The sequence below is a fragment of the Talpa europaea genome (genome assembly GCF_964194135.1).
Source record: "Talpa europaea genome assembly, chromosome: 1".
Classification (NCBI taxonomy): domain Eukaryota; kingdom Metazoa; phylum Chordata; class Mammalia; order Eulipotyphla; family Talpidae; genus Talpa; species Talpa europaea.
In genome coordinates, this window is record NC_140073.1 from 154,146,041 (window position 1) to 154,169,673 (window position 23,633).

Genomic DNA, 23,633 nt, shown 5'->3' on the forward strand with positions numbered 1-23,633 from the left:
GCTGTCTTGTTTTCAGCATGGTTTCCTTGCATGACCCTGCTCTGCTAGGTGCTCCCACTGCCTGTTCCTGCAAACAAATTCCTCTCTTTGTGTGGGTAACAAATATTAAGCACCTTCTCTGTCCTGGGGAGAGTGGGAGCCACCCACTGACAGTGGTGAACCCGCCAAAGATGCCTTGTCTTCAAAGCTTGAGAAACAAATCAGGCATAAGTCCCACCAGCTGGGGCACTTGCTGAAGGGAAGAAGGTCACCGGTGCAGCCACGTTGGAGTGGAGGCCTCGGTCCCTCTCTTAACTGGCAGTAAACTCCCCTTGGTTTTCTACTCCTGTGTGTGGCAGAACTTGATCCAAAGGACCCCATTTTTAATTCTGATTCTTGTTTTTGGATTTCTTTGTCCTGCTTGCAGCTGGCCGGCCCTCCACTGCCCCGAGCTGCCCATCATTTGTGTCCCTCCCAGTAATGGCCGCAGACCCTGACCGTGAACCTGTCTTTCTCTGGAACTTACTTTCACCTTTGTTTCTTAACATTCTGTTTTGTTGTTTCCCCCTAAGTCTTTGTTAGCTTCTTGTGTTTTCTACTTCTTCCTTCTTGCATTTCCTACATGTTGCCCTAACCCAGCTCTCTGTCCTAGGCCCCCATCTGGATCAGCCCGCCCTTCCTTGGCAGTCTCATCCATTCTAAAAACTTGGAATTGCCACCTTTATGCAAATGGATGGCAAATTCATCTCTCTCTGTTCTGCTCCATTTTCCAAGCATTTGGTGCAGAAGTACGTATTTCCATGTAGAATTCATCTTCTCTAACTTAGTGATGTTATCACTCCAGTTTCTACCCTTGATATCTCACGCAACTGCTTCCTCCTTGCTCTCCTCTGACCTCCCTGCTTGCCGAGACGTGACAGTTTGTCCTATGTAGTGTCATGCAATGACATGCAGCATGATGCTAAGCATGTTTTCATGTCGGTGTCTATCATGTCTTCATGTCGGTGTCTATACATAGACACCTCGTTCAGGCCCTCCTTTCCTTTCACCCGGTCTCTTCTGGTTCTTTCTGAAGGTGCAGCTGCCGTTAGTCTTTCTTAATTCCAGATGACTCCGAATCTTGTGCCAGGTTAGTTTTTCCCAAGACACGACTCTGCTCTGTTCTTCTCTTCTGCTCCTTCATGCTTCAGAAATTCCCTGCTGCCTTTTCACAACTGGACTGGTTTTCTAGACCTTACAACTTGTTTTAATTTCCTTGCCATTGCCTCCCTTCGTATAGGCTGGACTCTGTCCAAATGGAATTAATGTTGCAAGAACCGGCCTGTATTTTTCTGTTTGTCTCTGCTTCTGCTTCCTTTGCCAGCAGTATACTTTTCTCGCATTCTCCATTCCTCCTGAAAATCTTTCCTGAAGCTCTCTCTGTTTTCCTGACCTGGAGATTCTCTTTGTCTCTCTCTTTCCCACTTTGTACATTTACTCATATTTTAAAAATACACATACTGCTCATCACTTCCAAACTTGTATTCATTGTTATTTCAGTGATTTCTATAAATCACATTAACTTTGTGTCTCTCACTGTGCTTAGCTCAGTACTGCGCAGAAATATCTGTTGAGTTAGTAAGTGGGTGAACACGCTTGTGAATGAAGCCGTCAGCCGGGCTGCTCCGCGGGCCTCGCCCACTGCCTTGCTGTTTGTCCGAGACCTGCTGTTTCTCTCCCTCCTTGCAATTTTTGACTTTCCCTCTGAATCTCTTTGTGTATCACTAAGTGGCCTGTTCCCTTTGATCTCTCTTACTTCTCCTCTCCTGAGTTGGTATTAATTTCAATTTAAAGAAAAATGACATCATTTTGGGGAAGGACGTGTGTGGGAAATTGAGAGGAAATGGAAGCTACAGTTCGGAATGACATCTTGATCCATTTTATGGGAAAGCAGGATTTTGGAAACTTGCAAGTCTAGGCTTGACTCCTGGGCCTATGGCCAGCAGAGAGTAGAGTAGTTGTGATGACATGTCCCGCCTCCAGGTGGAAGGCTGCAGGGCCCCGCATTCCTGTCTGCTGATCCAGGCAGCTGCCTGGTGTTCCTTAGAACCAGCTGGCTGGCCTTCTGGTCTGATGACGAGCTGGAAGCGGTGGCAGGTGAGAATAGGAGCTGCTGCTTGAAAGCAAGTGAGCCACCTGCACCCATGCATGCTTTGGACCTCAGGTCATGACAGTGCATCAGTGCTGCTGAGGTTTCTGAGAGATTGACTCACATGGTTCCTTAGAGGACTGTCACTCATCCAGATGTCATAAATGTCGCGTCCCGTGAACCCCAGTTTAGCCCCACATCGTGATAGCCTTCAGACTGCAGCTCTTTGTATGTTGTTCAGGCCCACATTCCTGCTTATCTTCATTTTCAAGTCTTTGCCCACTTGTGGGGGTTTTGGTTGAAGTGACCCAAGTGGCAGGCTGGTGATACCAGTAAGGGTGAGGACCTTGAAAAGAAACTCTGCAGGTGGTGTGCTTGACTGACCATCTAGGAGAAAGCGATGCCAGGATGCAGAGTGGGGGTGCCCTTGCTGTGCCAAGCAGGTGCTGCATTTGCCAGAGTGCCGGGGGGCTCTGCGTGCTCCTCTCCAGTCATCATCTCTCTTTGGTTTCAGCCAGTGACGTCTAAGCTGCTCAAGACAGGAAGAACTCTGCACCGAGCGCTGGAGGCCCCGGATCCAGAGGGAAGAGGCAGCCTTGGAAGCAGTAATGAGCCATCCGGACTACAAGCCGAACCTCTGGCCCCTGGGGACCCCCAGAGGTAGCAAAAGGAAAACGAGTCTACTCTTGCGACGGGTGACCTGAAACAAGTGGATTGGAGGCGTGGGCGGGTCTTGGGGGAAGGGAACTGTAATTCCTTTGATGACCTGTTAAATATTCTCCTTGTTATTTACTCTGCAGTTAAGTGTGGTTTCTCGTCTTAATTTATTGATACATTTATTGATACATTGATACTGTTTAATTTCCTTCAGAAAATTGACAATGTTTTAGTAATTTATTGTTTCAAAAAGTTGGTGTCCATAAACAGCAAAGCACACCCAACCCATTACTCAGATTATGTGCCATGATGTTGCGGTGCTGATTTAAAGCTCAGGTCTCACCTGTGCATTTTATCCATGTCTCCTTAGCCATGTATTCCTTTTGTGTGACTGTTTGAAATCATCATCAGAACATTTCAGTCTCATGTTGGTCTTTTTAAATAAAAAAAAAAAGGTGACTGAAGAAAGAGTTGATTGCTGCCTCATGTTTCTAGGTGTATCTTCGGGGGTTGGCCCACATGGTGTTGGTGCTTCGCCAGGTGACAAAAAGTCAAAGAACAAGTCCACACGAGGGAAGAAAAAGAGCATATTTGAGACCTACATGTCCAAGGAGGATGTTTCAGAAGGCTTGAAGAGAGGAACACTTATCCAGGTGCTTATAACCTACTGGCAGGCTGTACTTGAACAGGTGCCATCAGATGTAATCTGTTGCTCATGAAGCCTTTCCCTGGCCCGGGCTGTGTACTCTGAGAGAAATGGTACCAGGGGCCCAGGCACAGGGCTTGCCACTTCTTAGGCCCTACCGTGCAGTTGGAGGTGGCACGTGCCAAAACAGGATCACAAGACAGGATCAGATGAAATGCTCTGAGATTTGAGAAGAGGGAGCTCCCTTCACCCCACTGAGAGTTGCCTGGGAGCATTTCACTGAAAGGGATGTATTTGAGCCTGGCTGTAGATTGGTGCAGTTTGCATAAGTCGAGCTGAGATAAAGAGCTTTCCAAATAGAGGGACCAGAGTGAGCTACTAGTCAGAAGCGGGACGCGTTGTAGTTCTTTGGCCTGGAGTGTGGGTTGCTGGGTGGCCAAGAACGAGGAAGCACAGACAGCAGCAGTGTGTGCTGAGGGCTTTCTAGCATACAACATACTTTTGCACGGTAGTTCAGTGGTTTGGCGCAGCAGACATTTATTGAGCATCATGGTAAGTCGGGGACAGTTTGTCATTAGGAACATGCCACGGGGTGCTCTTGAGATGAGGATATGTGAGACTGTCCAGTGCTGGGCGGGCAGTCATGTGAACAGGTGATTTGGGGAGAAATGGTAAGTGCTCCGATAAAAGTGTGATGGGGCATAGGAGGTATTGGGGGAAACTTGGAAGTTGTAGGAAGTGACGTCTGAGGTGGAAATCGGAGGATGACCATTTTGGGCCTATTAATGAGCGGTGTACATGTGGAGGGGGCAGAGAGGGGATGGCACTAATAAAGTCATGACCTGCAGGTGGTGTGGTGTGGCCACACAGGGCTCCCTGGGTGTGTTCCCAGAGGCAGGAGGTGCGATGCAGGGAGGCAGGCCTTGTCCTCTGACTGAATCCATTTCATAGTTCTCAGGTTAGTGTAGAAATATCGCCTTGTGTTCCCTGGTTCACTTGAAAATACTGTCTGCATTCATTTTCTCTCCTGAGCGCCCAGCTTCAATATTTGTGTTTTTGACTCAAGAGCCAGCCAATCAGCAGATACAACCATCTCCTTTGCGGTCAAGTGCGCATGCGATGATTGTAGACTCTGACTGGAAAAGTGTGTCTAACCAATGAGCCGATCTTTCTGATTTCAGAGGGGCTGTTGGCAGCCTTTGTAAAGCTCCCTTGGGTCTCTGTGACGAGGCCTCTCAGGGAACTAGAGCTGTGCCACGGGCCTTGGACAGCTGTGCAGCCACTGTTGCCATTACCCTTCAGCCCGTGCGTGAGCCTGGCCTTCTGCGCCCAGCCCTTGTCTGCTCTCACGCTCCAGGCCGTTTGTACCCTCCCCCTGCTCGCCTGCTTTCTCCTCCAGGTACACTCTGCTCCTTTCATCCTGGCCTTCCAGGCTTCTCCTGTGAAAACTCTGCCCTTTGCTTCCTCCTGACTTAGTACACACTGTTCCCACGCTGCCTTGATGTAACCAGGGGTGACCTTTCAGTCCCTGCCTAAATGTCATCCCCTTTCGGAAGCTTTCCTTCCATTCTCTAAGTGGAGCTGGCTCTTAGGCTCTCCTGCAGGGACTGCTCTGTTTAGCCTTTTACTCTAAGCCCATTACTAACATTTTCTGGCATTTATGTTTTCGCAAATTGACTGTTCACTTCCTTGAGGGCAGGGTCATGTCTAATCCCCACAAATTAGCCTGGCATTTGATTAATGCTTAATAAGTTTATGTTGAATAAATATTTACTGATGACTAAGGGATCAAGTTTTTGTCTTGTGAAGAAGACTGAGGGAAGCCTCTGTCGATGTAACGTGAAAGCAGCATTGCTGATCATTTTGGTCGGAGTATTTACGGAAACTGGGTGGGGGAATATTTTGCAGTAGTAGTAGTTTTTGCTCCTTTCTATTAATTTTTGCTTTTGAAGCAACTCTTTGCTGATATTAAAACATAACAAAAAAAATTCTGATCAATAGAACAACTCTCATTCCCAGGAGTTTGTAAGTGATTCTTTCTGGCCTGTGACATCAGGAGACTCCGCAGCCAGAGCTCCCCCCACGATGAGAACAGTTGTTCTGTGCAGATGGGGAGAGGAAAGGCTTCCAGAGATGAGGTCACCATGTGAAATATACAACACTGTAAATAAGATTTTCATAGGCAGAGAAGCAGGGTCCATCTGCTTTCTGATAAAAACTTTCTGTGCAACTTTGATGGCTGAGGCTAAGTATGAAGCTGAACTACAAAAGATATTTGAGGGCTGTTGCAGAAAATGAAACTTAGTGGATATACTTTCATGCATGTGTGAACTTTTCCATTCAAACTTAAGTGTATTTTGGCAGCTTTCCCTCTTCCCATCCAGAGAGGGAACTTTTATTGAGCGACATATCGAGGAGGTGTTTTTAAATCAGAATAGAATAACATGCTACTTTGGCTTTCCGTATCTACCGATGATTTGATACTTCATTGCCTTCTGTGGGAAGAGGAGTCCATAGTGACCAAAGAAATCTCTTTCCTTTGTTTGAACTGAGCAGTAGTCACACTTGCCCATGTACATGCAGGTTTGAGATTTTCTCTTGGAGACAAGTTCTCATGTCATGTCAAAGAATGGGTGCCCTTTGCCTTTGCATACGACAACGCTGAGTGGTGACAGGCAGATGTGGGGAACCGTGAGAGGAGCAGAGAGGTCTGGGGATAGGCGGGCCTGGAAGGGGTGCAGGTCTGGGTGATGACCAAGGGCGGTGGCATGGGCATGGACATGCTGGTTTCCGGCTTCCAGAGGGGGTTTTGGCTAAAGGAGGTTCAGGTTGAGTCCCCAGAGCTGCCTGAGGCATGATGTCAGCGATCCCCCTAGAATTAAATGTTGATATAAGGTTGTTATTGGACCTCGAAGGAAATTCTAGTCCAGGAAGATTGGACAGGATGGGCCAGTTTCTAGGACCTTCACCATTTGTTAAGAGTGAAATCAGCTGGAGAACATTTAGGTGTGGATTAAAGAGAAGGACAGAGGTGACATTACAGAGACTGCCCGGCCGTTGAGAAGCAACAGATGATATTACGACATTATCCAGGCAGGTGGGCGACCTTCAGCTCTGCTGACATTAAATAATTCAGCAAATATTTCTTGACCATCCACCGAGAGCCAAGCATACACCAGTGAGCAAGACAGGCACTTCAGCGGGGGAGAGAGGCCAAAACAAAGACACAACAAGGAAATCACAGCCTGTGATGAGTGCCACTGAGGAAGTAAGGGAGACGAGCGAGGATAATAAATCGGGGAGCCAGTGGACGCAGCCGGTTCCGCCTTGCTGAGCTGAGTGAAGGGGGAGAGTGAGCAGCCATTGGAGGAGCGAGGAAGGGCACATTGTAGGCAGAGAGAGGACCTGGAGGAGCCCTCGCAGGCCGGAAAAGGCTTGGGGTTTTCAAGGACTCAGAAGGAGGCCTGTGGGATGCGGGGAGCAACGAGAATTGTGATGTGGGAAGAAGTGGCAGAGTTTTGGCCGCAGCCAGCTGTGCGGCCTCTCAGCGGTGTTGGATTTAAAGAGCTGTGCAGAGTCTTTGAGAGGCATTAAGCAGGGGGAGCAGAGGATCTATTTTATGCTCTAAAACATCTCTCTGTCTCTTGGGACACAGACTATAGAGACGGAGCTGGGAGACCATATAGGAGGCTGTCACAGTGAACCGGGCAGGAAAACATGGAGACGTGAAAAGGGTGGGGGCGGTGAAAAGGGGGAGAAGTCGGCGGAAGGGAAGCTGGCCTGTCGAGCAAGGGTGAAGGGAGGCCGGGGAGGAACATGGGACGGCTCCTCAGCTTTTGAGTCGGGCAGACAGATAGTGCTGATACGGCTGGCAGAGGTGGGGAGACTGAGGCTGGGAAGGAGGTGCTGTGTTTGAAGAGGGGCAGCCCTGGCATGAGTGAGTGAAGAGGCCTTGGGGTGATGACAGCAAACAGCAGCTGCAGGAGGGAGAGTGTGGCCACTGCAGCCAGCCCACCGGGCCTTGAATGTGGTGCGGAAGTGGGCAGTTCATTCACTTCCCCTCTAGGGGCCTCGGTTTCTCATCTGTAAAAGGAGGTTAATAGCACCTACCTCGTAGACTTGTCCTGGGGGTTAAATTAGTTGATGATGTAAAGCTCTCACTCTGCGTGTGAGCACCCCATGAGGCGCGGGTGTTTTGTCCCGGGAGAGAGGCGCCTGTTACTCTGTCAGAGGGTAGCTGCCATGCAGGAGAGCTGATTTTTCGAGAAAATCTAGAAATGCATATTTATGTGTGAAATTCTTCAGCTGTAAGCATTCTCGAACATCCCGTAAGCCAAACAAAACGCTTGTGATCGCCAAGCGAGGCCAGTTAGCCCAGTTGTGTGGGCTTTTTCTGTAAGAACATTCGGCTCCTTGGGGGCAGGAGTGCAGAAGGCAGCCATCTGGGGTCGACTGAAAGTTGACCAAAGAGCAAGAGTGGACCCAGGACCACAAGGGCGGGAACTAGTGGCAGCCACGCCAGCCAGGTGTCCCAAGAGGGCGTGCCTGGTAGGGGGACGGTGGAGACCAGAATGTGGTTGGACGGGTTGGAGGTCTCAGAGGAGGTGCAGGGTTGTGAAAGCTGCTTCTGCCTTAAGTGACCCAAAGAATGGAAGATGTGATTGGCATGTGATGCTTGATATTTCCTGTTTTGAGGAGACTGGGGTGTGTGCGCAGGAAAAGGTGGCAGGACTGACCTGCCTGGGGGCCCAGTCAGCCTTCCGGATGCGGGTCCCATCAGTGTTTTGGCAGTGGGGGCGCAGGGGCAGACGGGGTGCCACAGAGTATGGCATTGGCAAGCCGGGCACGACCAGGGTTTGTGGGTGACGTCGTCGCTAGGCAGGGACAGTAGATGCTAACGACAAGTGAACCTCAAAGGATCTGGGGAATCGGAAGACAATGGAGGGAAAAAATATTTTAAAGCCACAGTGGGGGAGCAGGGAGGGAGGGACATCCTTCTTTGGGTCCCTGAGACGCCTGGGGTGGGAGGGATGAAGAGACTCCCTTGGAGAGCACTTCAGGGTGAGTCACCATGTTGGGGGACAGCCGGGTTGCCGTGAAGACATGGGGGCCCAGGCACATGCAGAGGAGGGGGCAGGGTGAAGGCACGGCACTGACCAAATTCCAGGAAGATGAGTGCAGGGGCAGGGGCAGATCAGGGATGGTCATAAAACGTGCAAGTCCTGAACTTCTGAAGGCGAGGCGGCACATCTGCTGGAAGTCTCTTTTCACGACAAGCCCATTTTTGGACGTTTTATTGACAGCTTTTCCTCGGACTATAGGGCTGACACTGGTCTGCGGTGGAACGCTTAGAGGTTCTCTTCCTCAGAGTGATGCGCCCTCTTTGGGGTGTCTGTCCCGAGGTCCAGTTCTCAGCAGTTCTGCCCCAGTCACGCTGCACATGTTTTTCTTGAGCAAGGCTTCCGTCCCCTCCTGCCTGTCTTATGTGTCAGGAGGTCTGCGCGAGGCTGTTTATGGCTCTTCGAATGTCTGTTCTGTACCCCCGGGCTTGAGCCGCCTGTCTCCTTCCCTGCGGCCAGCCTTGGCCTCTCTGTGACTGAAGACACTGTGAAATCAGGAGGCCTTCTCATCGCTCTTCTTCTTCACGTACTCACCGCTAATTTTTCAAATTTTCAAAAAAATTAAACTTCAACAGGGTGCTTTTGTTTACTTGGGGTGTCTCCTGCTCACTGGACTGCAAGCTCTCTGAGGGTAGAGTAGAGCCTGCCATGTTCCTCTCCATGGGCTCCCCATTGCTGAGCACAGTGCCTGGCGTACTGGCCGACCGGAGACGTTTGTTGAGTGAGTGGAGGTTTATTTTAGACAAATGCAGTCCTTTTTCCCACTTTCCCAATAGGAAACCGCTGTCCTAGAAGTGACTTTGCAGTGACATTTGTAAAAAAGGGACTGACCTTAGGGAGCTTCGCCAGCCTTGTCTCCTGCTCCCCTGTCTCCAGCCTTCAGCAGAGCCACGGCATCGAGCAGGGAACAGTGTTTGCCCCATTGGCCGCCCTGGCAGCAGTGTCCTCTGCCTGTATTTCCTTTCTGATCCATCTGCAGAGTCTGCTGCTCTGTTAAGGAGCACATCAGACTCCGTCTCTGGAGCCTGTCCCAGTGCCCCCACTGCCTGCTGCCTGCTCCGTGCCCTCTCTTAGGGTGATGTGACCAGGGACTGCCCCCCCGCACCCCCGCACATCGTCTCAGGTCCTGAGTGCTGTCCGTGCTCAGTAAATCATCACCGAGTGAAGGACTGACAAGCATTTGTGGCCATCTGCTTGGGAAGTTAGTGACAGTAAAAGCTGTTGGTGAAATGTGTCACCTAAGCACGCTGCAGTGACAGGATTATTTTCTGCTTTATTGCAGACCCCCACCTATTTTGTTAATTATGTATCTTTGAGCCTTTCAACGTTTTAGGGGAGACATGTTATTTAAAACACGTTCTAAAGCTACCCCTGGAGCCCAGCTTTTAGGAAAGTGACCGCCTCTGTCCGTGAGGTCCAGCCTCCTTCAGATGCATTTGGGACCTGGGGAGGGTCCTCTCTTCTCTCCAGAGCCTGAAATACTGAACTGCTAGTGAAGACGGCCCCCACCTGCGCCCCTGTGTGCAAATAGAAGCAGAACCTGATTTGGCGCTAGAATAACATGAGGTTGAAGACAGACTGGGTGGCCTGACTATTGGAGCCAGGACTCCCACTTACATCAAGAGCTGGTTCTGGACCATTCTGAAAGATTAACTCATTCAATGCTGCAGAGGGGCCAGAGTAGAAAAATATGCATCCAGTCTGGTGGCTAAGTATCCAGGTTAGAAATCAACTGGAGCCCTTGGAAACTTGTCACAGCACAAGCAGTTGTGGAGAAAAGTCTAGAGAATGAAAAAGGCCATTATGTGGTGAGGGGTAATCCCCAGATGACCTTGCTCTTTAAGGTTTACCTTTGAAGACTAGCATATCAGTCGCATAAAATCCCAAGAGCTGCCACTTTCCCACTGCTGGCCAGCCTTGTGGCCCCCACCGCTGCCTGCGTGCGGCCAGGTGCCCCTCGGTCCCCAAAGGAGCCCTGTGTGGCCCACATCGGCCAAGTCCTGTTGCTTGCTCTTAAAGAACAGTTGTCCTCCTGCCAACTTATTTCCTAGATTGAACTGTCCAATTAATTAAAAAATGTTTTATTGGAGAATAATATACATATGGAAAAGCCATAGTATATAACTAGTTAAAATTTCACAGATTTTATTTTTTATTTTAAAGGGTGTCTTGAGAATTAATCCAAAGAAGTTTCACGAAGCCTTCATTCCTTCCCCGGTAAGTTCAATAACTTTTATAATAAACTTAATGTCACATTTGATTTTGTAGATGTGCTCGGAAACTGAAATCATATATGCTATCTAAAAAGCAGAGTAGTTAAAACAAAATTGAGGATGGGCAAGGATTTGTTTCAAATTTAAATAAACAAAATTTGCCTTTGGTTAACACCACCTTCTGCCAATCTGAAAATCACACTTGAAATGAAAGGGATAGCATTTGTACCCGGCTGCAGAGAGCAGCTGAACCCACACAGGCACCCACCGGCTCATGTAATTGGATGCCCTTGGTTTATAGCTTAAAAGGATTTATGGGTTTTTCCACTGATTTAAGTTAATCTTTCCTAAACAAATATGCTATCTACTTTCGATCTACTGCATGAACTAATCTGCAAATTTGTCCAAAAATAATGTGTAATGCTCTTTCTTTTTTTGTGTAGAGTTTCCCACTTCACTTTTATGCAGGTGATGGGACTTGGTAAAAGGCTCTTTTGCCATTGCCTTTTGTGCCCTTTTTTATGCTCATGCTGCATTATAATGGGTTCTTTCCAGAAAGGGGAGTCCACTCTGACAGTTAATAGCAGGTCTCTGCTACTTGAGTGTGCAAAGCTACAAGAGCGATATTCTTAAATTCCTGACCTAATTTTTCAGGACACCATAAATAGGATGGCTGTAGCATCAGAGATTTTTCAGAGCAGAAGTGTCCATAGGAATAATGTTTGGCTTATAGGTGAGGAAACGGAATACATCTACTATGGTTAGCATGTTTCACATGTTAAATGACACATTTAGTGAGAACACCAAGTTCAGTCTTGTATTTCATAGCTATTATTTTTACTGTTACTGTTACAGTAACCTTAAGACCTGTTCTCAAACTCAGTCCTTTTACTCCCTTGTCCTCCAGCAAATAAGTTTGTGTCTCAAGTTCAGATTTTCCCATTGGATTAGAGGAAAAAGTATCACTGGTCTTTCACATTATTCTCTCTGAGTCGTATTCTGTTCCTTTTACAGAACACAGTATGGTTGATGGCTCTGGCACTTGGGTGCCAGGTCCCCAGCTTAGAACTGAGGTCAAGTTTGAGAAAGTAACTTAGCTGCAGGAGTAGCTCTGTCCTTCGGGAAGCACCGTTTACTTGGGTAGTAGATTTCAGAATTTGCTCACAAAGGGAAAATCACATTCAGTAAGCAAAGAAACTGCCCGTGAAAATCTCTCAGGTTATGCTCCCCTCAGTAAGTCCAGCGTAACTGGCATTTTCTCCATGCTAGAAAGAATGACTGTTTTCTTCATTGGCAAGACCAGTAGTAGAAGGAGCTCAATTTTAGGGGCCTGGTATGTGAAGACATGGCTTTTTAGAAACACACCCAGTGGGGCGGGGAGTTCATGCTGAGAGGCCCTTGGGACTGAGCATACCTGGCTCCCATCTCCAATGCGCGCTGGGGTTTGTGTTCATCGGCTGGCGCTAAGGGAACTCCATGCAGTGTTTTGAAAATCATCCTGCAAGTGTCCCTGAGTTAGCCTGACTATTGACAAGTATGGAGTTTTGGATAAAAGTTCAAACAGAGGCATACTTACCCTGTGCTAAATACCTGAAAGTTATAAATCCAGCTAACAGACTTAAATAAAACACATCTGTGACAGATAAAATATATCTTCCTGGATAAATATACCTCCATGTCCCTGGATTCAAATGCAGAATACTCAGACACCTCGGCACTGCATGTGGAATTGTGGTTCCTCTTCTCTTCCCAGCTGGGGGCTCCTGTACCCTCTTTGCTGTGATGACCCCTTCCCCTCATCCAGCCAGGCCCTTGCGTGCACCTGCATGGACAGTTTATCCCACAGGCCCAGCGTCTGTCCACACGCCTTAGAAGTGCTTTTCCTTTAGCCTCCTGCTGAGTCCAGGGCTGCTGCCAGTGGTGCCTTCGGGAAGCCAGACCTGGGGAAGATCCTGCCCTGCCTAGAGAGCAGCATGAGCTGGTCCAGCCGAGGACACGTGTCCATTTGACCTGGTGGGGATGGGTTGGCTGAGCAGAGATGGCCACAAGTGTGGGGCCCAGTCATTTCCTGATAAAGGAAGTTAATGATGTTTCTGATGTTACTGATGTTTCAAAGGCTCAAGGTATTCTCCTGTTTGAAGTTGTATTCCTGGCCTGTTCATCACAGCCTTAAAATCTAACATTTTTGGAGAAACAAAAATAGACCAGATTTGTGAAGTTATTTAGGCTTATTCTTACTTACTGTGAATAAACAGTTGTGAACTTCTACGGTGTCATTGCTATGTTGTTATATCTACCTAAGGCAACAGGTTTAGAAGGGTGAATTGCTCATTGGATGTAACAAAAGTACTTTTGGCAGGGGTAGAACTTCATTACATTTCTACTGATAGTCAATTTTCTCTGTTATTTGACAAAGCCAAAAATACACCGGCCAGTTGTTTATGTCCCTGCCAGTCTCGCAATAAGAGTAAGATACAGAGTTAGAATAAAACCCATGTGGCTTTCACGCAAACCAAGACCAGTTGATATTAAATTATTGAGATGCCTTTTCATCGCATTTGGGGGTAACGAAAGAGGCTTTGCCAGGTGTAAAAATCTTCCCCCCCCAAAAAAAAAAAATCACCGCTTGCATTCTGACTTATGCTGGTGCATCTTGTCCTGGGAGCCCACTTTGTGTGGCTGGGAAATTTATTTCTGGTCCATCATGACATCCTTGGCTTATTCCCCTCCAGCTGCCTAAGACCATACAGTAGACTCCCCCCCAGTACCTTTTCTTCTGGTCTGTCCGATGGGTAGAGCAAGTCCTCCTGCACTCAGGCAAGGGCTGAACACCAGGGCCTTAAAGAGTAGGTAAGAGTGATGACTCAGCCGCTTTAATCTGGGGCTGTTCCCAAGGGTGGTCTTTAGCAGAAGAGACTGCAGCAGGAGCAGGTGTCTGAGTGAACGAAGTCAGAACTGAATAGCGATGAAGTAGCTGTAGATTTGTGTGTTGTCCGTGGTTTGACTCAGCCCTACTTTTCTTGGTTTCTGGAGTAGGAACCACACAACCAGCATCTAAAGTCTCTGACGGTCTAAGGGTGGTGTCACAACTCAGGAAGGGGCCACCCTGTTGTGGGTTTGGGTGGCCTCCCACCGCCTCTGCCCTAGTGAGGCTGGACAGACCCTGTTGCTGTGTAAGTTGTGGATGCCACGGTCAGTGCCACGCGCCAGGCTTCCCTGTTTGCTCTCCAGTCACGGCTTACCTGCTTCTTATTTCTCCGAGCAGCTTCTCCCAAGTCTGCTGCAGTAGTTCTTTCTTCATGGCTGCTGGGGGCAGAGGGCCCTGGGGGCAGAGGGAAGGGTGTGTGTGCATGTGTGTGTGTGTTGGGGGGGGGGTCAGGGTTGGTAAAGTGCAGGCCACTGCCAGACCATGGCTGGACTGGAAACTGGGCAGAAAGACTGTTCTAAAGATACCTCAGGGTTTGTGATGGAGAACTATAAGAAAAAAACCACTGTGTGTCTAAAATCCCATATTGGAGGCAAGGTCTGGTGACTTTAGAATACTAATTTGAACTTGAACTAGTTGGTTGAATGTTAAATCTTACTCTCATGGGTGTCTCTATCAGGAACTGTTGCGAGGTGGTCTTATGAACCTATTTGCTGTTACCGCCTTTCAGAAAAATCCACATTTTCCTTTTCTCTCATGCCCTGAAAAGAAGCACATGGTCTAAACTTTTGGAAGGGATCGAAGGGGAAGAGGACCTGTTTGCATGCTTGTTGATGAAACATTTTGAAATTGTTTAATTTTTTCATGGAAACTTAGGGCTGAGGGTGTGCTTTTCCTTCGTTATCTTTTCCATTTAAGTGTTTTTGCAAAGTAGTTTGGCTCAGGAGGAAGACAACCTCACCTCCTTACGTTGAGCTGTCAATGCCTGGGCACGCACGGGGCTACACTGCTTAAAGTGGGTCTTGAAGCGAGCAATTGAGGCTGAAGGTTCCCATGCCCCCTCATGTTGTGTTCTTGGCCGGGAGCTCACGTCACGTCCCGTGGCTCCCGTGTGAGAGAGGTGGAGGCTGAGAACACTTCCTGAGTCTCAGGTTACGTCCCTTTCCTTTTCTCCTTTGCTTTCTTTCAGTCTCCCTAAAAACAAGCACAACTTGCTCTCTCTGCCTCTTTCCCAGGGGCAGTGGGATTTTGCTGGGTTTCTCCAAGAGAACCCAAATCCTGGGGCTGGTTGCTGCTTCTACTCTCAGTTATTTTTCTTGGGGGACTTTATGTTGTTCTTCTGGTTTCTTGTAAACCATCTTTAAAAAAAAAATTGTTCTTTGATACTTAAAGCAAAATCCAGTTAGTATAGAAATGGTATCATTGCGCTTTGTATTGTTCAAAATGGAAGTGGATAATTAATGATAATCTATTCCTGTCTCAGTGTAGTTAGGAAAGCAGGCAATCTCAGTGTTTTGCTCTCTGTAGTTTTGTTTATGACCTGCCCCGTATGATTTATTTCAGCATTCCGCTAGTCTGCTTTTCTGTGTTCATCACCATTTCTGTTAATTCCAGAGGCAGAGCTCCCTCCAGATGTGTGTGGCTGCATTCTAGTCTTCCTGTTGAGTCAGTAGACAGGGAAGTAAGTTTTGATTCCAGGCTTTGGTAAACTAACTTTTATTTTGCTCTCCAACCTAGGACGGTGACCGTGACATTTTTATTGATGGGGTTGTTGCTCGTAATAGAGCCTTGAATGGTGATGTAGTGGTCGTGAAGCTGCTTCCTGAGGAGCAATGGAAGGTGAGTTAAATTTTCCTTTTTGAATTATAGAATTCTCAAGGCCTTTTGCATTCTATGGTACATGGATGAGGCCCCATAAACTAAAGTAGTAACAGACACCTAAGGCCCTATGTTGCCTTAGACATAGGCCACGAACACTTGGGACTTACAAGCATCTGGTAGGCAGACATCAGGATTTGAGTTCTCCTTGCTTCTTCCCAAGTGATCTGTCTTCCCTGTCACATGGCTTGGTAATTTTTAGGGAAAAAAAAAAAAAACTTTTAGGGCACGTTCAAACTTGATACACATTGTAACAAGTAATGTTGAGAGAATTGGAAAGACCAAGTTATGGGGGTGGTGCCTGTCTTCACACATTACTGGACAACCCAGCCAGCATAAACTCAGTTCTGTAGGACCCAATTTGGTGATTGGGCTTCCCTTGGCAGACAAAAATAGACTGTATTTTTATAAGACAGAAATCAGATGGCAGAAGAAAATGGTTTTAAATATGAGAATATGCTGATTTCAGTCTCCCTCTGTCTGTCAATTGAAAATGAAGAGGTTGTAGTGAGGGTAATTGTGCACTGGGGTGGCTGGGTAGGAGGCTTGTACTGGGTTAGGATAGTAAATATGGAGAGAAGTAGGGATATGTTTTGAAAGTAGAGCTGATGAGACTTGAAGATGGATTGGAGGAATAGAATGAAAGAGGGGAATCAAGGATAAGTTTTAAGATTATGGTTTAAGCACAATGGGTCTGATGTCATTAAAATAAGGAATAGTGGGGAAGGACATGTATTAGTTCTGATTGGCTGTGTTAAGTTTTAATTTCTGTCTAGAAAATGAGATGTTGCAAATGTAGGGAGGCCTAGATAATTTCAATTACTGATGAATTCTAAACATTTAAGGAAAAACTAATCCCAATTCTACACAAATGTTCCAAGAAAATAGAGGACATCTTTTCCTGCTCCTTCTATGAGATCAGCATTGCCATAATACCAAAACCAGAAAAGGACATAGGAAAAGAAAGAAAGTCCAGACTAATAAATATGCCACACAACAAAATATTAGCAAATAGAAACCAGTAACACAATAGAGGGATAAGAAACATGAGCGAGTGGAGTTTGACCCAGGAATGCAAAGTTGGCTTAATATTTGAAAAACAATTCCCTCTCCTTCAGTATATTAACAGACTAAACTTCATACCATAATTCCATCAAGGCCATCATTTCAATAGATGCAGAAAATACATTTGACAAAAATGAACAACCATTCATGATAAGAACTTACTGCAAACTAGGACTAGAAGAGGACTTCTTCAGTTTGTTAAAGAACATCTTGGGGATATTGAAAACTAACATCATTCTTAGTGGTGAAAGACTGAATGCTTTTCCTCCAGTGTTGAGAATTAGGCAAGAATGTTCCGTTTCCTCTCTTTTATTCAACACTGTACTGGGGATTCTAGCCAGTATAAAAAGGCAATAGAAAAAAAGCATTGAGGGCCTCCCAAGTGGTGCAGCGGGTTGAGCCCAGCTCTGTGAAGCTGTCCACAGCCTCTGCAGTGTGGGTTTGATTCCTGGCTGGCCAAGGAGATGCCCACATGGCATGGCAGACCTCTCCTGTCGCACCTGTTGTTCCCCTCAGCAGTGTATTTCAGTTGTCTGCCTGTTCTGCTCCCCACTCTGTCTCTGGTGATCCTCTCAGCCTCCTGCGCCTCTGGCCTGCACCCCAGCTCTTGTATAAAAATAAATAAATCTTAAAAAAAAAGGCATTCGGATTGTAAAGAAAGAAGGGAAACTATCTTTATTCTCATACTGTGGGATTTTTTTATGTGTAAATTCCTAAGGAAGGTACAAAAAAAGCTACTAGAACTAATAAATGAGCATAGCAAGGATGCGGGATAAAAGGCTGATATATAAACATCAATTGTATTCCTGCATACTAGCAATGAAAAATTTAAAATAAAAAAATTTCTTTAAGTGTAATTTTTATTTGGATCACAAATAAGAAATACTTAGGGATCAGTTTGACCAAATGTGTGAGAGACCTGTACACTAAAACTATAAAACATTACTGAGAGAGATGAAGTGAGGCTTCAGTAAGTGGTGAGAAATACTGTGTTCATGAATTGTAAGACTCAATATTGTAAAGATGCCAGTTCTATTCAAATTGATCTATAGATTAAGTATAATTCCAAACAAAATCTCAGCAGACTTCTTTGTAGAAATTAACAGACTGGTTTTTAGATTTCTGTGGAAGAGCAGAGGACCTAGAATAGCCAAAACAAATAATAAAGTTGTAGGATCCTGATTTCAATAGTTATTTTAAAACTCAGATGAACAAGATGTGTGGTGGTATTAAGATATCGAGATGGACATATAGATCAGTAAAATAGAATAGAGAGTCAGAAATAGACCCTTTTCTACAGAGTTGTCTAGGAAATTCAAAGGGGGAATGGTATCTTTTCAACAAATGTGCTGTTAAAATTGTGTAGCCCTATGCAAAATAATGAACTTTAACCTTAAGCTATACTGAAATTAACTTGAAATGGATCATAGTTCTAAATGTTTGTGTAAAAAATAGAAATTTTCCAGAATAATACAAAGGAGAAAATTTTAGTAATCTTAGATTTGGCAAGTATTTCTTAAATAGAACATAAAAAATGAAACATAAAGAAAAATAAATTTGACTATCAAAATGTAAACTTTGCTTGTTGATAGACACTGCTACAAAAATGAAAAGCCAGCCACAGGCCAGTAGAAAATATTTGCAAAACATTTAGCTGATCAAAGACTTATCTAGACTATAAAAAGCTCTTAAAAGTTAATAATAAATAGCTCAATTAAAAAACCATTTCAAGATTTGAACAGATACTTTACTAAGTAAGATATATGGTTGACAAACTTAAGATGTTCAACATAATATCATTAAGGAAATACAAATTAAAAACATAAGATATTACCGGAAACCCACTAGAATGCTAAAGTTTGAAAGACCGACCATAAGCAGTATTGGCAAGGATGTAGAGCAACTGGAACACTGATACACTGCTGGTGGGAATATGAAATCCGGTAATCACTTTGTAAAACAACTTGGCAATTTCTTAAGAAGATAAGCATGCACTTAACATGTGACTTACTTAGCCCTCTCATTCCTGGATGCTTACCTTATAGAGAAATGAAAGCATTTGCCTACATTAAAAATGTGTACATTAATGTTCATGACAGCTTTTTTTGGTAAGAGTCCCAAACTGGAAACAACTCAGATGTCCATCAGCATTGTGACATAATCCAAGTTTGGAGTAGCCACTTAATGGAATACAGCTCAGTTAAAAAAAAAAAAAAATCAATGAATTACTGATGCAATTCATGCCACAACATAGGTGAATCTCAAAATAATTATGATGGCTGAAAGAAGCTGGGCAAAAAAGAATACAATCTGTATGATTCCATTTAAGTACAATTTTAGAAAATGCAAACTAATTTTTAGTGAAAAAAGGCAGACCATTGGTTGCCTGGGACTGAACTAGGAGATGGATTACTAAGGGGCCCTGAGGAGGAAACTTTTGGTGCTGATGCACATGTTCATTATTTTGATGGGATAGTTTCCTAAATGTATACACCTGTCAGAATCGGTCAACTTGGGCACTTTAAATATATGTAGTTTGTTGTATGTCAGTTATACCTCAATAAAGCTTTAAGATATACTGAGAACAAAGAAGCCAACAAGGTGATGTTTGGACAAACAAATCTGGGGCCCCAAGGAGTGGTTGAAGGTAGAGATGTAAATTTGGGAGTCATCAGCAGATGTGGTGGTGAAGCCATAGGAGTGGATGAGATCACCTGGGGAGTGTAGTTAAAGAAGAGAAGGGGTCCTCCCTGGTGGCGCAAGGGGTTAAGTCTCAGCACAATGAAGCTATCAACAGCCACTGAAGCATGAGTTCGATCCCCAGCCAGGGAACTACCCACATGGCGCAGCAGACCTCTCCTGTCTCCCCGCTGCTCTCCTCAGCAGTGTATTTCAGTACACCCACCTGTTTTGCTCCCCACTCTGTCTCTGGTGAATCCTTCCATTTTAAGTGCATGGGTGAGGACCCACAGTCAGGCCAACTGATTGCACATTGGGGTTGCCTGTAACAGAACCACCATGGTGCCTACCCTCTCACCCCCTGCACCTCTGGCCTATGGAAGAACAGAGGACCTTTTATGCATAAATAAATAAAATAAATCTTTAAAACAAAAAAAGATAAGGGACTGAGTGAACACTGAGTTCTTAGGCAGGTTGATGTTTAGAAGTCAGCAGGACCTCTTCAGAGGCAACTAAGGAGACTGTGGAGAGGCATGGACCATGGTGGTTCTGTTACAGGCAACCCCAGTGTGAAATGGGGCGGCCTCACTGTGGGTCCTCAGCCATGCACTTAAAAGGGACTTATAATGAGACTCATCGGCGGGCATACACGAAAAGGGTAATAAAGGGCTTATTTACAAAGAAGGGGAAATGAGGAAATGAGTAACTCGGGGGGAGGAGATAAATTGGTGAATGTATCCTACCAGTTCCGCTGAGCTGGGACCCCAACAGCACGCTGAAAGCCAGCAAAAAGCCAAGGACCCCCCCCCCCCCCCAGGCCCACATGTCTGGTTACACCAAGCCTGGCTGCTTGACTCTACCCTCGGTTCCCAGCATCCTCCCTTCGGTGGTGATGACATTATGGGATTTGTAGTCCTTGGTGCCTTGGGTCTTTTTGGTCTGGAGAGCTGGCCTTCTGGAGGGAGTTTTCCAGAGCAAGGCTGAGGGCAGCCATTTCCTGCCTGAGAAGAATGGACCCTCTCAGAGCTGAGGCTGATCCATAGGCTCTTGCTTGTCTTTACCCTGCAAATGGATCACCTGGGAATTTTGTTAAAATGCATATTCTAATTTGGCAGATCTGAGGTGGGCCCCAAATCATGCATTTTTAACAGGTTCCCAGTCAGCATGGATGCTGCTGCTTCTGGACTCTCACTTTGAGTAACAAGGTGAGCCAGGAGTCAGAGAGAGCAGCTCGGGACCTGGGGCCTCGCTCTCTGGACCGTAGATCTGAGATCCGATTGGCAGAAAGATAGCTTAGCGTCCAGTGGGAATCTTACTAACAGCTGTGATGGAGCCTCAGAGTCCCCCAAAGCCACTGCACCCCAAGCGCTTGCTTTCTTGAGAGCATTCTCTTGAGTGGGAATTGGCGGATACCGAGAAGGGCTCAGCCTGGCGTGGAGGCCCCCACCGATGAGTTGCTGGTGGCGGTGGACAAGGGAAGTGACAGGCGCAGCTGCGGGCACAGGCCCTTGCCAACTCTCAGGAGACGTGGGATGTAGAGGAGGACCCAGCTTCCTTTGTGGGCTCCTGAGGGGCTTCACAGCGGCTGCCTGGCAGTTGCTTTATATTAAAGTCAGCCCCTTTGGGCTGTCTCTTAGGCCTCATTAGTCAGAGCGGGCAATTCACAGCTTCCTGTCCTGGGGAGGGGGCCCTGCGTGGTAGCCCACCTGTGATGGGTGTTGGGGACAGGGTCAAACTAAGGAGAAGAGAATATTCAGACTGTCATCAAGAATCTCTGACATGTGGAATATAAACATTGCAAAGCATACTGACCAATTGTATTGCAGGTTTGTTAGGACAAAAGCATATTGTTATCAAAGGAATCTGTAGTCAATGGTGTGAGCAAATGTGAATTAATTGGATTATTCATGTTTGCTTCTTTATGCTTGTTGTGCTCGCCCTCTTGGATATGTAAACTACAGGGCCTTTGGGGTTTTAGACAAAAACAACGATTCTTTTAGCTATAGTAGTAAATAGTCAATTTATTTCACAGCATGGTTTTTGGCAAAATAGTTAGCTGTAAAAGTATCAAGCTGTGAGGCAATAATAAAAAATAATTTGCTCTTACATAACAATTTTAATTTCAGAATTCTTCCACATTTTCAGTATCTATTCCAGATGTATTTCTTGTTAGGGACCTCCAGCGAGGGGAGTGCAGGGGCAGATGCACTTTTTGTGCCTTGTTAAGTGGGAGCGAAGGTGTTCTGAGGGGCTTGCTTGAGGACCTGGAGTGTCGGACAGAACTTGAAGTCCAGATCTCTTGACTTTCATCTGAATGATCTTAGGTTGTTATTTTCTTTTTAAAATGCGTGTGTGTATTTGTGTGTTTGTGTGTGTGTGTGTGTGTGTGTATTTTCCTAGACCAAGGGTCTCAGACTTTCATCAGAGTTTCCAAGTAGGGGACATATCCCCAGGTGGTTGGGAGCCTCTGATCCTGAGCTGTTGATTCTGAGGTGCCATGGCTTCTCACCCACCTCCCCTCCTGCCCACGCCGGATGCTGCAGGACAGGCTAGAATAGGTGACGGCTTTGCTTAAGTTGCTGGCTGGCTGGAGGGGTGGGGGAGGGGAGCAGCTAGAATATGGTTTGCTGTGTAGAGGAGCGGTGCATGTGTGGGGGCAGCAAACGATTGGCGGGAACTGGGGAAGGTTTCATAGAAGACGATATGTTTGACCTAAGGATGGGGCTGGCGAGAGATTGGTTTAAGGAGGAGAATGTTTTGGGTTGAGAATGACCTGACAAGAAAGGATATTGAAAATGCCCACTTTGTGGGAGTTGTGCATGGAGCAAGGCTCTCTCCTCCTGCCAGGCTGCAGCCCCTGCGCCGACTCCCCTCAGCACTGGCGGAGGCGGGGTGTTCCTGAGTGTTCTCAAGGCCCACCTTCAAGAAGCCAGCATCCTTGACCTCCATTTACAGATGCTCATGAATACTGTGCTTTGCTCTGTCAACTCTTCTGATTGCCATGATCTTCACCGGGCCTTTTTCCATTCTCTTTTCCTTTCTGCCATCAAGTTCATCTTCCATAACCATTAAACAATCTTGTCTTCATCTTTGTTGACTGTAGTGTTTATCCTATAAGTTCTCTTCTCTTAATACTCCAGTGTAGTACATTCCAGGCGACCAAATAGAAGCCTTGTGGGTGCTGGATGATTGCTAACTTTTCAGTGCTAACTGTGGTCCAGGAACTGTATTTAGTACCTCCCACTGTTCTTCAGCCTGATGTTATCTCCAGTCTATTTTGTGAATGAAAACCTGAAGCTTCACTTAAGCATATTAGTTAGGGAACACCTGACTAGGGAGTGGCAAAGTTGGGATTCAGATCCACATCTCATTTCATGATCTTTTTGCATTTGTCCCAGAGACATAAAAGAGAGTTACTTGGCCTGTAGATATTGTCAAGTATAAAAATCACCATAAATGCAGAAAATAGTATAGAATATGCTTGAGCTTTAGTCAATATCTTAAGTTGCCGTCCTGGGGCAAGAAGATGACTGTATCAGTTGAAGTCACCAAAGACCCAGGATTAGTCTTAGAAAATAAACGGTTGAGAAAAAGCTAGAATTCTAGTTGTGTCTAGACTAGAGAAGTGTGGTAGCCATTCAGGGCATCGTGGAGCAGTGTTGGGAATCACAGCCTCACCAGACACCTCTCCTAGAACCTGGATCAGATATTGATACAGTTGACCTGATTATAAAGTCAAATCAAGTGTGACAACCCACCGGACGGGGCACGGAGTCAGAGATGACAGACCCAGATGCCGTCCTGCCTCGATGGCAGCAGATCCTAAAGTAATGGGCTTGCAGCACAGGCAGGCAGTTGCCATGTAGGAGGTGGGTCCTTCTGGAGCTTGGGACAGGTGTAGGGCCGTCTGGGAACAAGCAGACTGGTGGAGGCAGCCGCTGGGTGGGAGTCAAGCTGGGTGAACTGGTGACAGCAGTACTGGGAATGAGAACCAGAGCAGAAGATCAGCCCTGAACCCGAGATTTCTGGGTCTTTTTTGCTAGTATCAAAGGAGATTTGGGAGCCCCAATTCCCTCTAGTGTCTTAGACCTAGGAAGTGGGTTAAAAGCTCTGGTGGTGCAAGGGGTTAAGATGCAACCTATGAAGCTATCCGTAGCCACTGCAGCACGAGTTCGATCCCGGCCAAGGAGCTACCCACAGGGCACAGCAGACCTCTCCTGTCTCGCCCGTTGCTCCCCTCAGCAGTGTATTTCAGTCAGCCTGCCTGTTCTGTTCCCCACTGTGTCTCTGGTGAATCCCCTGACTCCCCACACCTCTGGCCTGTACCCCAGTTCTTGTATGC

General features: G+C 46.4%; 1 protein-coding gene across 1 annotated transcript in view; it reads left to right on the forward strand.

The window, feature by feature from the left end:
- Positions 1 to 2,715: 2,715 nt before the first annotated feature.
- The window catches only part of DIS3L2 (DIS3 like 3'-5' exoribonuclease 2), a gene marked incomplete at both ends in the record, with an annotated part of 249,293 nt that continues 228,375 nt past the window's right edge, over positions 2,716 to 23,633 (forward strand). The window contains 4 exons of the mRNA XM_084227980.1: positions 2,716 to 2,767; positions 3,260 to 3,417; positions 10,694 to 10,747; positions 15,407 to 15,508. Coding sequence (XP_084084106.1) covers positions 2,716 to 2,767; positions 3,260 to 3,417; positions 10,694 to 10,747; positions 15,407 to 15,508 — 366 coding nt within the window. The remainder of the gene's footprint in view (positions 2,768 to 3,259; positions 3,418 to 10,693; positions 10,748 to 15,406; positions 15,509 to 23,633) is intronic.